This window comes from Buteo buteo, chromosome 9, assembly GCF_964188355.1.
Source record: "Buteo buteo chromosome 9, bButBut1.hap1.1, whole genome shotgun sequence".
Taxonomy (NCBI): domain Eukaryota; kingdom Metazoa; phylum Chordata; class Aves; order Accipitriformes; family Accipitridae; genus Buteo; species Buteo buteo.
Window position 1 is genome coordinate 39,410,319 of NC_134179.1, and position 13,299 is coordinate 39,423,617.

At 41.7% G+C, this 13,299-nt stretch overlaps 1 protein-coding gene across 2 annotated transcripts in view; it reads right to left on the reverse strand.

Moving 5' to 3' along the window:
• RPS6KA2 (ribosomal protein S6 kinase A2) overlaps window positions 1–13,299 on the reverse strand; it is a 172,413-nt gene that overhangs the window by 89,801 nt on the left and 69,313 nt on the right. For both annotated transcript variants that reach the window (XR_012651700.1, XM_075036113.1), the window contains exon 3: window positions 9,565–9,646. Coding sequence is in view for 1 of the 2 variants with exons in the window: in XM_075036113.1 (XP_074892214.1) it covers window positions 9,565–9,646 (82 nt within the window). In the remaining variant the exon portion in view is untranslated. The remainder of the gene's footprint in view (window positions 1–9,564; window positions 9,647–13,299) is intronic.

Genomic DNA, 13,299 nt, shown 5'->3' on the forward strand with positions numbered 1-13,299 from the left:
TGGCTTGGCAGCAATAGCTTCTCTTTTTCAGCAGCGGGTTTCTTAAAATTAGAAGCATTACAAGCAAACAGAAAGCTTACAAAGCTCCTTAAAGACAGCACAAGACAAACAAGACACAAAAAAATTTCAAGTCCCAAGACCAAGCCAAAACAAAACCAGAAAAGCAGACCTTCACATGAAGATGCCCATTTTGTCCTACGGGATGCCAGCCAGAAAGGCAGAAGGAAAAGGGCATCAGGCAAGATAAAACAGTGACCAGTGTTATGTTATCGCTGGTAAAGCCTGACTAGCCTGGGTAAGTCCTGCCCACTGATGTTCAGCTTAATTCTGAAACTAAACACATGAGAGAAGGGGAATGGAGGTTGACAGCTGCAGGCAACCATGAGGAACTGAAACCACCCTCCAGAAGTGCTGCTGTCTCGCGCAGCGGTGCCAGAAAAGCTGTACTGCAAATCCTTCTACCTGAGGGCTGGCTTTTCCTAGGAACTTTCTCTGAATGGGACTCCCCCAAGGAACAAACATTCAACATCTCAAGAATACGACCACTCTGCTGTCTTTGCAGCAAGACATTTTTATCTGTTTCATTAAAAAACCTGAATTTTCAACAATCTGCTTGGTAGAGCAGGGGTACTGCTACTACTTCTGTCATAACAAAGCATTCACAGAGAACCTTAGATCTGGAACACGCAGCCAGAGCAGATCACTTACCTAGTGTATAACCTCTGACTTACCTAGTGTATAACTAAATCTTCTTCTAACCCAGACATCTAGAAAAAGTGAACCCTGAGGAAGGAAAGGAAGAGAAGAGATTCTCAGCCTACAGAAGAGGGAAGCTAAACGTGATAACAACCTTCAAGACGTGGCAGAAAACTGCAGAGACAAAACTGTTCACAGCGGAGAGGATGCGAACTAACGGCTTCAGCTGTGGCAAAGCAGACACAGGACAGGTGTTAGGAAGCATTTTGTAACGGTAGGCATAGAGACAGCCTAAGGACGAGTTAGGCAAACATCTGTCAGGAATGACAGAGAAGCAGAGCTGTGCCACCGAGGTCAGAGGTGGGCTGCAGGACTGCCCCGGGTGCCTTCCAGCCCACGCATTAGTGGCAGCGCAAGGCACGAGGTGCCCTCCGAGAGTCCCACGCCGGTGGGTTCACCTGGCGCAGACGCAGGCAGGGACACGAGTTTGGCTTCCAAAGCAGAACCACTGAGCCTCTGTGGTTGTCCCAGGGATCAGCCAGTCCTCGCTCCCAGGTACTTGGCTGAGGCAGAGCACTGCACGCAGCCAGCGGTGCCTGCCTCACTCCGGACTCGTTCATTCAGCTGGAGCTTCACGTCGGTCTTCGTAGATCTGTTCCAATTAAACTAAGCTGTGCTTTTCTCTCCTCTCTCTCTGCTTTCCAGCTATTGCTGGGGAGGGGTGTGAGGGCTGACAAAGGGCATTGCACCTCCCAGTTCTTTCCTGGTGAAAGCGGGTTTTCTACAGCTAAAATGGAATTGCACCACATTTGTCAAACAGGATAAACATTTCACTCGTGGCTTCGGGACAACTGTCCGTGTAGTCTCTCCATTCCTGAAACTACACCAAAAGCAACTAACAGCAATCTGCTACTAGACAATAGAAAATACCAAATTTGTTTTTTCTGTAAAGCTACAACCAATTGGGAATAACTGCAAATAGCTGTCATTAGATACGCAGTGCAATGAATACGACAAAAAGAATAATCCAAGGGAAAGCAAGCAGTAATGAAAGCCCTTGATCAAGTCTACTACGGGGACTTTGAAGAATGAGTTTGGGTCTGAAAGCTTTTTACCAATGGCACCTACAGGAGCTGCAGTTTCAAGTGTCTCCATTGCTACTTATTCACTGTGTCAAGCACAGCAGGATCAACTGAAAATTTAAAGATGTAGATGGCAAATTGACTGAAAATTACAAGGTGATTTGGAAAATTGCTTTTTACTATCAAAAAAGAAGTGAGTATGATGGACTACTCATTCCTGAAAAAAACCAGCCACCATTCCTTGACTGGCTGGAATAGCCAGGGGACATATTCAAATGCAACCTGCAAGAGCTGCTGCTTTTTTAGAAACTTTGAAGAAGTCATTCTTTCCCTATTTCATTGACAGAACAGTGTGACTCAACAAACGTTTAGAACAAACTTGTATAATTTGATCACAGGTGAAGAACATGTCCTTTCTGCCAAAGAAATCAGCAGACTTTTCAGTGCTTTCTTCCTCTGACTTCAGATTTGAATCTCCTTCATGCTCTCTAGGGAATCATCATATGAATACCTGAATAATGCAACACTTTCAGCTGCTGCTAACCCGTGGAACTGCACAGGGATTAGAAGCTAAGGGTGTGGGCACGTTAACTTATCAAAAAGATGGAAAAATTTAAGACAGCTCTGTGCTATACCTAGTGAAAAACACAAACACAGTTGCACTCAGTGTCTTCACAGCAAAGTCTGAAACTTTGGCTTAAACCTCTGACTGCACTAGCAAGCAGTGTGGTGCAGCCAGCAATCTATGGAAAGTAACGGTGGGTGCTGAGAACCTGAGGTTGCCCCACACTTGATGTCACACTTTGGTCCCATGGCCTGAATGCCCACGAGAGTCTGGAGGGCACTGGGTGTGCTCCTGGTTTCGTTTCCTCAGGAGGGAACCTAGCTTGTGTGCTCCAAAACTGCTGTGCCCAGCAAACCAAGGCACAGCAAATGGAGATGACTGGAAGAATTGCTTCAAAAGCTTGGTCTGAGCCAAAGCACCAATGCTGTTGGATGCTAGGACTCCCATCACAGTTTCTGCTACACCACTGAACTTCTCATGCAGAAGGCTGGGGTTTGCTTCTCAGTCCTGTCCTGTGCTCTCTTCGGGGCGAAGCTATTTCAGGCAGCAATACACTAAGCTGCTGAGGCTGTTTCCAAATGAACATACAACTATGCTGTGAGCTGTATTTTGATATGAGTGTAATAGCAGAGTTGTACTGGAACAAATGTGTGGACAGGAAAGAACTGGGCAATATTGCTGCATTTACCTACAGCATGTACAACAAGTGCAGAAGTGTGTGCTCCTATGCGAATCAGTCTGGCTGAATGACAGGGAGGTGGATTATAATTTTTACCAGTATTTAGGTGAGGACTTAATAATTCTGTCCTCCTTAGGACAATAAGAAGAATCTCCTATCTAGCAACCTGAGCAACAATTTTAACAAGGTGACCCTATACAGAACTCAAGAGCCAAAAATTTCATGAAGAGAAAGCTGAATTTTCTTTGGCACGTAGGAAAAGCTCCTTGAGGAACAACAGGTTTTTGTGCAAAAACAAACTAGCCAAAATGTTCCCTTGCTACAAAGCAGAGAGCATTTTTAATATCCAGAGTTCATTTCTTGAATGTCTTACCGGTGGGAATTTTTGCCTGATAACAGGATCTTCATGATGCACTCGACACTGTGAAGAGGCTGTAATTTAATCAGGACTTCATACAATAAGTCGTCCCACACAGCTTGAATAGAAACAGATAATAAAATCTTTAAGTGATGCATGCTCAGTTCATATTTATAGGCAAGATTTCCCTTCTCATCCAAACCTGAATCCAAACACTGCACAGAATCACTAAAGAGTATTAAGTATCTAACCCAGCAGCTACAATCTCAATGAACACAAGTCAATGCTCTTTAGCAAGCACTACGAAAATAAATTTCCAGCGATGCTTTTCGTCATTTTTGACTTGTCCAGTCTGCTGTATATTCAGGCTGGGACGCTCTGTAATATTTGCTGACACACAATGAGCTAGTTGCCTAACCACAGCTCATTTTTCTTATAATATATGAACACATTATTCTCCACAGCCCATTAGGAACAGCCTAAGTGAGCTCTCTCAAATGTACCGTACCCTTTCCTCCTTCAGAAAGCAAGCCCTAAATAAGCTGACTTTTTAGGGGAGGAAGAAAGAGGTGGTCTGATGCCAGAGCCCGACAGTGACCTCTAAGCACTGATTGTTGAAGATCTTCTTGGTTTCCTTTTAAAAACTCCCACGGGAGGAAAGAAAGTTCTGCTTCCTTGGATGACAGCTACTAATTCCAGCTTGCTCCTAAATTGTGACGGGCAAGGTTGGCACGTTCTGCAGCTCAGCACAAAGCTGGAGATCTTCTCCTTGACTCCTGGCCCACAAAACTTGCAAGCGCATGGGCAAGGTCCAGATGGTGACCCAAGAGCATTGTTGTGTGGCTGAGCATATACCGACTAGGCTGAGCTTTACATTTTAGAGACACTTGTGAGATATACAGAGAAATCAAGTGTTACTGTGTTTGGGCACACAGAAGTTGCTATTTCCTTCCCAGATTGAAAATTTAGCATATGGCTATTTGTGGAGAGGGGTAAGCCTATGTCTCAGCTGGATCTCTGAGAGCACTTCTAGGTCCAGCAATGTTTTTTTTGAGGACAGAGCCCTGACATTTGGAGAGTTACAATTCTCAGAGCATGCAGGCTTTCCTCCAAAGAGCAGAGCAAGGGGACCTCTGCTGTGGGGTCTGGACTCAGAGGAAACTGGATGTGTGGGCAGGACTCCCCCAGTGAATTGTTTACAAGGGGGTAATAAGAGGCCCAGGAGGATATAAAAAAGCTTGAAGAATGCTTTAAGAAAAGATAATAAACCAAAATTTCAAGGGTGAACCTGGGTGAATAACAGAACCTCTCACTAAACACAGGGGCTGAACAAAATAGGACATGACACCTTGAAAACCTCAGCACCAAAGAGCTAGGTTTATCTGAGGTGAAGGCTCTTTCCGAGTCCTGCCTTATAAGGTTAAATTGTCCTCAGTTCTTTGTTTTGTTGGGTTTTTGTTCCCTTCAAACCAGAGGGAAACCACTGGAGTTAGACATCTTAGATCTAAACACCACAATCATCTCGGGGAAACTGAGTTGCATACAGAGGAAAGCTGAAGAAGCTACTTCAGTTGGTGTCCAAACAGGGAAGCCACTACTACAATTTTATCAATGGTTTAGATGGAAACCACTGTCCAGCTGGTGACATCTAAGTTAGTTGTTCCATTTAGTGTATAATTAATATCATAGTCTAACATCCCCAAAAACACCACCAGCTCTCTGTGAGTCACTAAAGCTGCTCTCACCGCTCGCTGCATCTATAACCATCACACGCGCTCAGCACAACTGTAAACCCATAAGCCTACTGGCTTAGACTGAGAGGATCATAAACTGCAAAGCACTTCAGAGCTTTTGACAAAACAGATTATCAGTTCTAAACCCCGTAAGCAGAAACAGGTAGACTCTCAGTTCTCAGCATCAAATAGCTTCCAGTGCCGAGATTTACACAGCTCATTACCAACAAGATGGGCAGATGCAAACTACTTCCTCTTGACCCATCACATAACCTTCCCTACATCATCATGGTAATATTTACAAAGTTCATAAGCATTGTATCAGTGAATTATGGCTTCGTGCCACTTTCTTTAAGATTGCATGTCTCCTGGAGGGATGGGTCTTTGATTTTCGAGCTCCAGAGGTAACCCTTACATTCCAGCACAGCAACCCGTTGGGGATTTACGGGCACTCCATGGGTGTTTAATGAGGCTTACACTGTAAGTGATCTAAACAGCTCTTGTTCACAGCATCCTGAAGCACATCCCGTAAAGCCAATGGAGCCTGAGACACCTTGAGAGAAATACTGAGTGAATCAAAATAATCAGCCTGCCCTTTCCCTCTGTCCCAGTTTTGCCAGCGAATACAAGGCACACATACATACAGAATAAACAGTCCCTGTTTTCTTCTTCCTCAGTCTCATGGTGCATTCAGGCTGGGCAGTCAAGACATACTGGTATATATGTGGAAGTTTTTAAACATACAGATCAGCTTCATTCTCTTTCATTTTTTTATCTAAAAATCTGATTTTCAAGAAAAAAAAAGGAGAGTAATGAAGACATGAAAGCAACATTTTAAGATGGTATTTAATAGTACTATCTAATGACATTCTGAAAGGCCAAAGTCTCACTCTTGGAAGGTATTTAAGTGCTTAAATGTCTTTGCACACCTGGACACCCCCCCCCCAAAAAAAGGGTTTATATTTGCAAAGGTAGCTATTAGGGTATTGTAATTTAATAAATAGTGTTTCAAAGTCAGATGAGTACGTGCATACATGCAGCCTTGAATCTGATGTATTTGCCATCCGGCACATAACAGACATAACATTCTCAAATGCTTTGAACAAGGTTTTCCTAAAATTAATAATTAGAATGAAACGCTTATCTAGTTTCTTCAGGAAGTTCTCTGCTTTAAAAAACAGACACCCAGAAGCTCCTGCAAAAGGAAATGAGGTGTGAAGGAAAGAAACGTGTGTGATGCTCTCATTTACAACTGAGAGGAGCAGTGGCTTTCTCACTTTCAAGGATCCATGCTGTTATAGCTGCTTATTCCGATATACTCTACATTTAATACAAACCTTCATGAGGTAAAGATTAATTTCATTTTCACAAATGTTTGTGCCTACAGCATGTGCCTCTGCAAACTTTCACAATCTAAACTGAAATATTCTGGAGTCTAATTCTCCCTTCACAACAGGAGCGGTTCTGCTGTTTAACAGACCTTTTTCAAGCTTAAATCCACACATGCAATTGATCTACAAAGCCTCTTTTGTATCAAACAACTTTTTTTGAGCTGTAAACGCTTGAAGAGTACTGCTGTGGATTGCTGTACCCTTCTTATGCTACCCTTTGCTGTTGGTGAAGTGGGGATCATGCTAAAAAGGGACAACTACCCTGGAAAGAGGCAGGAGGCAGCAGACTCACTGGAGGAAGCACCATTTTGTATTTCTGCTTCTTCCTAAACGTCACCAGCCAGCCACAACCAGAGTCAGGCTCCTGGGGTAGGAAACCCTTCAGCAGAACCCACTATGGTTGTTCTTTAGAGCAAGGGACAAAGCTAGTTTTAACCCATCACTCCTGAAGGCATTTAACTTCCTCACGTTCTTACTTATCCAGGTTTTAATTCTTCAGACTAAGCCAGAAAAGAAAAAACAGTTTTGCTACCCCCTCTTCTTTTCTTTCCTTTCTCATTTCTCCATTTTATGTGCTTTGCAAATTTCTTTCACTAAAGAAAACAACTGCTGTGATATTTAGGGCTGTGTGGCCATGTCAATGGCATCGGCACTGAGAGCTTTGAGTCTCCTGCTCCATGCTGTACTGTGCAGAGTATAAGTTAGGAAGCAAAATCATTCAGAAATTTGTCTCGTAGCATGCCTTTTGTCAGTAAATACTGAATGCAGTGCTAACAAGTACTTATGGCTTTGCTCCCGTTACTTGACATGGTAATAAATACTTCACGTTGGAGTGACTTCCAGCCTTTTTGAGTGTAGGTAGGCAGCAACAATTCAGCACTCTCACTTAAAAGATGAAATTAAGCTGTCAGAAATCTTACCTCTGTGCCAAAAGTTACATGGAAGCTCACTAAGAGCAATCCTCATTGTTGTTTGGCTCACTTGCCCTGTGCCAATGGGGTTTTGCCTTCATTTTTGTACTTCAAGTTAAATAGCTGTCAAGTTTAATTTATTTGTAGAAACTAGTGTGGACAAATTAGTTCCTACCAATGTGCTAGTTATCTCGAGTTTAATGGGAAATCGAGAGCTACCAGTCAGAGGGGTAAGTAGTCTGAATGGGAGAGAAATGCAATCCAGCAAAATCACAAAGCAGCCTTAACTTTTGGTCTTGTGACCCACGCTTGAGAAAACAATAAATAGGCTGCTGTAACGGTCCAGGGAGGAGAGAGGCAGTGGTTCTGTGGTATAACAAACCGAGGAACTGCCAACACAGAGGGCATCTGGAGGTGCCTGTTCCTGATGGAACAGAGATTAAACCACTTTGAGCAGTTTAAAATCACCATGTAAGTTTTCAGATTTCCTAAAATACTGCCATAATACAAATATTTTTTTCCTAGTGGAACCTAACACTACAGATTTAGCTATCAAACATTAAGTAAAAATTGCGTGTTTGAGGATGCAGAAGAAACCCTCCACAAAAACTCTTTCTGCTCAACACACCTCAGAGTTACACATAAAAAGAGAGAATACCCAATTTTCACCTTAGGTGAAAAGTTGTGGCTCTCAACAGAAACTGAAACGAGTTTCTGCTACGTGTTGACATCAGAGGGATCACACAGTCCTTCCTCAGACCCTGCGCCTGGCAGGAGATGGCTTTCCCAGGTGGGGAAGGCTCTGGGAGTTGAGTTCAGCTCAGTTTGGGCACATCGGGGTTCTGTTCTTGGTTGAGAAGTCAGAGAATCACTCTATTATACATACTGTGTACGCAGACCTGACCTTTTACTTTTTAGGCATTACGTACGCCCAGTACTATTTAAGTGTTATTTACACCATGCTGCTCTGCCAGAACAAACTTTCCCATCTACATTCCAAACAAAAAGATCAGCACGCCAGAACTGCTTCAAATTAACGTTTCTTTGAAAAGGCTTTCTTATGGGAAAGGACTGTGTAAATACCTGGTTTGCCACTTCCCCATTTTGACTGGTACTCAGAAGAGTCGCTGTGTCTGCTTGCCACCACCTGCTCTAACTCTACCTTGCCATAACCAGGAGCTTCATTCTTCTTTTGGTTCCCCAAATTGAGGCATGCTAAAGCAATTTGGATTTTTAAGTCATCAGAACGATCTCAAAATGATCTGTTTTCACATTAGGATAGAAATTCAGGCACTATACTACATTGTGCAAACCCACACTGTCCAAGACAGAGCTGCTCTGGGCAAAACGAATGCTGTCCACCTTATCTGCAGAAAGTGTGAGGCTTTTGAGGGGAAAAAACAGAGTACAGCGTGAATTCAGGGAAACAAGAAGACAACTGGATCTTCCGAATTCTGTGGAGGAACAAACAGTAAGGACTTCAGCTGAGACTGAACTTACTCTGTTTGCTTTTCAGTCCTGTGCTTTACTAGAAATTTCTTTTTTGTCCGAGTGAGGCTGTAGCAGCCAGTGGCTCCAGAAGAGGACGACCAGCTTTAAACATCAGTAATTTAGCCCTAGCCTACTACAGACCATGCACTGACTGGTCATGAGCTAGGAAACAGCATGATCTCAGCAACCTCCGAATGACTCCTCACACTTGAAAATATGCTCCCATGAATTTTCAGGCATATAGTGAGAAGCACCAGCTGGAAGGCCGTTCTGCCCAGTAGGAGCCACGTTTTACTTCAGCAATATCCTTATTTAAAAATACTTACTCCAGTTTACTTCAGCGAAAGATACTGTCACTGCAATACAAATAAATGTATGCCCAATAGAAGTCCTATAGATAACACCAAGAAAGCGAAGAAAGCATGCAGCTGGAAAACTCCAAAGACCTGTTCTCCTGCACCCACACTGTATAGGTAATGGGTTTTGTGTATGTTTTTTTAGAACGTTCGCTACAGCAAGGCAGAATTTTGGAGGGTGGTAGAGACATATTTGTGCACTCTTATATACCGTAAGACAGCAGCAATACAAAAAATGGCAAGAAAAGTAAATGACAAAGTAGCACAGAAATAGAGACTGCAGCCACTGTCCCAATCCTTACCTTTCAGAGTTGCCTTCTTAAGTACCTTCATGGCATAAAGCTGACCCGCATCAGATCCTTTGATCTTCCTCACTAGAAATACCTGTAAAAAGCAGACATCTTGTGTAGATAAGTACTGAACTTCCAGCTACAAGCCTTGCTGCATTTGATAGAGGGATACTACAGTTCAGGAAATCTAATGAAAATTATTAGCTGAAATTACTTTGTATCTATTTCACCTGCAATTGGTTGAGCTAGGTCTGGAAATCTTCAGTTTTAAGCCCTTACTGCTACACAAAAAAATTTGTTCAACGTTATTAATTGCCCTTACACATTCAATTAAAGATGGCTGAATAATCAGAATCAGTGTATACACATCTCTTGATATTCTGAGCAGCTTTACATGAAAAAAAGTTATGTCTCATTTGTGCTTAGGAATGTGCAGTGTCTTAAAATTACTGCCATCAATTAAATTAAGGAGGAAAAACATTTTGGTTTAATTTATGCCATAAGTCATGAATGGTGACTTGCCTAAGATGTAGCTGAAGCAGAAAGTTCATACAGCTGAAAATCTGTTTGTGCATACCTAACAAAAAGTAGGGCTACTTTGATTAACAAATAGGTTATTACAATAAAGACAGTTTCCCGTTATAGCCTCCTATGCTACACCTTCTGACAGTGTAAATTTGTAATTGAAATAAAATTGTAGCTAAGATTGTATCTTTTTTGTTTTACTCCATGGAACTATTTCTTACCTGCCTCTGAGTGCATCTGAGTACTGGAGGGATAGTGAACAAAGGAATCAGTAATTTAGTTTGGTCTTTATAGGACTTTCAGTGTTTTAACAATTGAAAATAAAATAAACAAATATTTTAGCTCATTCTCAGGACTCACTCTGTCTGCTGAGGTCAGAAATACCAGACAACAGTGACTCTTTTTTTTTAATTTCAGCACTTGTGTTACTGGACAGAAGCAGAAGTAAAGCCAAATACAGAAATAAAAATAAGCCCCCACACAGAGCGTATACTTATAAATATATAAATTAACAAAGGCTAGGTAAAATTATGTAACTAATGAATGTCTAGTGGGATTACAAAAATCTGTGGCGATTATTTTATTCATTGCCTGTTCAGGAACCATGCAGCTTTGTTAACTGTCTCCACCCAAAATATAAAAAGCCAAAAAAAGAAAGGAGGAAGTCTGTTTCTAGCACATTATTTGTAAGTTAAAAGACTCTTCCTCCTGAAAAAAACATGTGTAAACAGATTATGTTTTTCTTGAACACATTTGAGGACAGGTTTGTGGGGAGGGAGAACACCTTTTAGCAACCAGGTGGAGAAGCTGGGGGGAAAAAAAAAATTGGGGTAAATTCTCTCTGAACACCTTAATCAGGGCTATTACATCTAACAGCATCACAGCTACAACACTTCTGCAATACAATCTGATACGTTTTTGGTGAGACTTTGCTTCTCAAGATGTTTCCTGTGCATATGAGATATGCATAGTTCCTCAGCCAAGCTGCCCTAACCAGCTGAGCTTGGACACATGCTGCTTGTTCTCATCTCCTGTTTCCTAGTTTGATGGACATACAAATACCTCCGGTGCTCACAACTGTAGGAACAGATGATGAAATCTGGATGCGACAGGAACACATAAGACTTTCTGAAGTGTTTTTCATTAACATTCATAATAAATTAAGCTCAGCTGCTCCAGCATTAACAGGAAGTCAATTCATTTAGAGTTCGGCTAGACAGAAACGTTGGGATATTTTTCTATCCAGCCTAAGTAAAAGATTTAATTTTTGCATTACATTGAAAGGGAGGAGAAAGTCAAAAGCAAGCTTGTCCAAACCCTAGATTTTCAGCTGTATTATTAATCTGTAAAAATGGTCACGGAATCTTTATCCAAAAAACAAAACCCCAGACCCTTAAGAGATAATGATTTTAAACTGTACTGCACGTAGAACAGCACAGTGTTCTGCATCTGCAGAAATATTATGCTGCAGTTCTACAAATATCTTATCTGCTATGTAATCTTGCAAAGCTTTTGCTACCCGTATTGCCATAAAAAGCAAAATTATCAATTTAAGTTACTAGTCACTAATCAGCTGTTCCCTGTAGCACGGGATAGGGCACTTGTCTGCATTCCCTCCAAAACAGATGAGTCAAGAACACTGTGTGCTGTTTTAGAGGACATCACAATAATCATCAAACCAAAAAGGAAACAGAACAAATGAAAATGCATTGTACTGCAAAATGATGTTGTCCTTCTGATTATTCTTAAAGGGAAAGTTACATTGTTCTTGAAACCACCAAGTGGGCCTGGAGTGCTTACTTGACTGGTTGTATTAGCTATGCTATACTAGTTTGCCAGAACAGCACAGGTATGCAGCTGGAGGTGACTTTCAATTTTCTAGTTTGATATGCATGCAAACACCTCAGGTTACTAATACCTGAACTGGCAAAACTCCCTTAGCTGGAGCAATGGATTTATCACCCAAATCCCAGCCTAGAAAGCTAAGCGAGTGCTGTGACTTTCAAGAGTGCTGAGAGCCCTTCCTCTGACACCAAAGGCATCTTCTCTAATCCTGCAAGAAATTATTTAGGCCTCAGGCGAAGAACCTGAAAACCAACTGGTTTGCATCCCTGGAGACTTACAGATTTGAACCATTAGCTCAAATACCAAGGTGATGAAAATTTAGGTGGTTGGGGACTTCCCAAGCAGACTTCCCTCCCCTGCATCTTTGCTGCTCTGGGGAGTTTACTGACCTGTTTCACATAAGATACGGAAAGTGATTTGTAATCACACACAGCTCCAAACAGCTATGATGTCCACACTCACACTCTGATCCCCAGAAATCAGATCTCCTTTTGGGAAGTGGTGGTAGAGACTAGGCATTTCACTTACAAAATGCCTAAAGCTAGAAGGCCAACTTGGACAGTTAATAATGAAATACATCAGTACAATCTAAGACAGCCAGTGAACCACTTCTAAACTCTTTACTGCCTGAATCTGAAAACTGGCCATTCTGCCTCTGTTACTTTTGCAAAAGAGATTTTCTACTCTTGTTCTTCTCCTTCTTGTACTGAGTCATACAGACTATCTAATTTGGAGTTGTTTGATTTTTTACATTTCTGTAATATTTAAAACTCAAATATCATTACTGTGCTCTCAAGAAATTCTCTAGATCAAAACTTGGTAGTGAATGCTAACTTTCCTGATATCTCTCATCTCAGGGAACTTCTAAGACACTTGCTTATCAATATAATTCTTGAATACTCAGGAAGTTGTTAAATACTCTCAATATAGCTTCTTTCAGGAATCAGACTGAAGGCCCTGAATTCATTGTCCGGGTGCTCAGCTTTGGGCTGAGTACCTTGGCAACTTTTAGGTATAAGTCAGTTCTTCACATTAGCCAGGATGATCCACCATTGAATTGAAGGCTAGGAAATATTTTTCTAAAACTCCACAAAATAATATACTTAAAATGATAAGGACTTCCATGCCTGGTTGAAATTAGGCTGACTATTCCCCAGGTTTCAAAGTCTTATTTATTTAAACCATGGAAAGAGTTTAAGACTGAATTGACTCCTACCTCTTTCTCTCCATCTTTCCTTCCCATTCTCATTTTCAGCTGACACATCCTGCTGAAGAAGACTTGTCTTTGGGATTAAGAAAAGCCTTGGACTTATGATAAAAATGTTGTTTCTCCACAAATTAGCTTGTGGTCATACAGGTAGGGGTTTTTTCCCCATG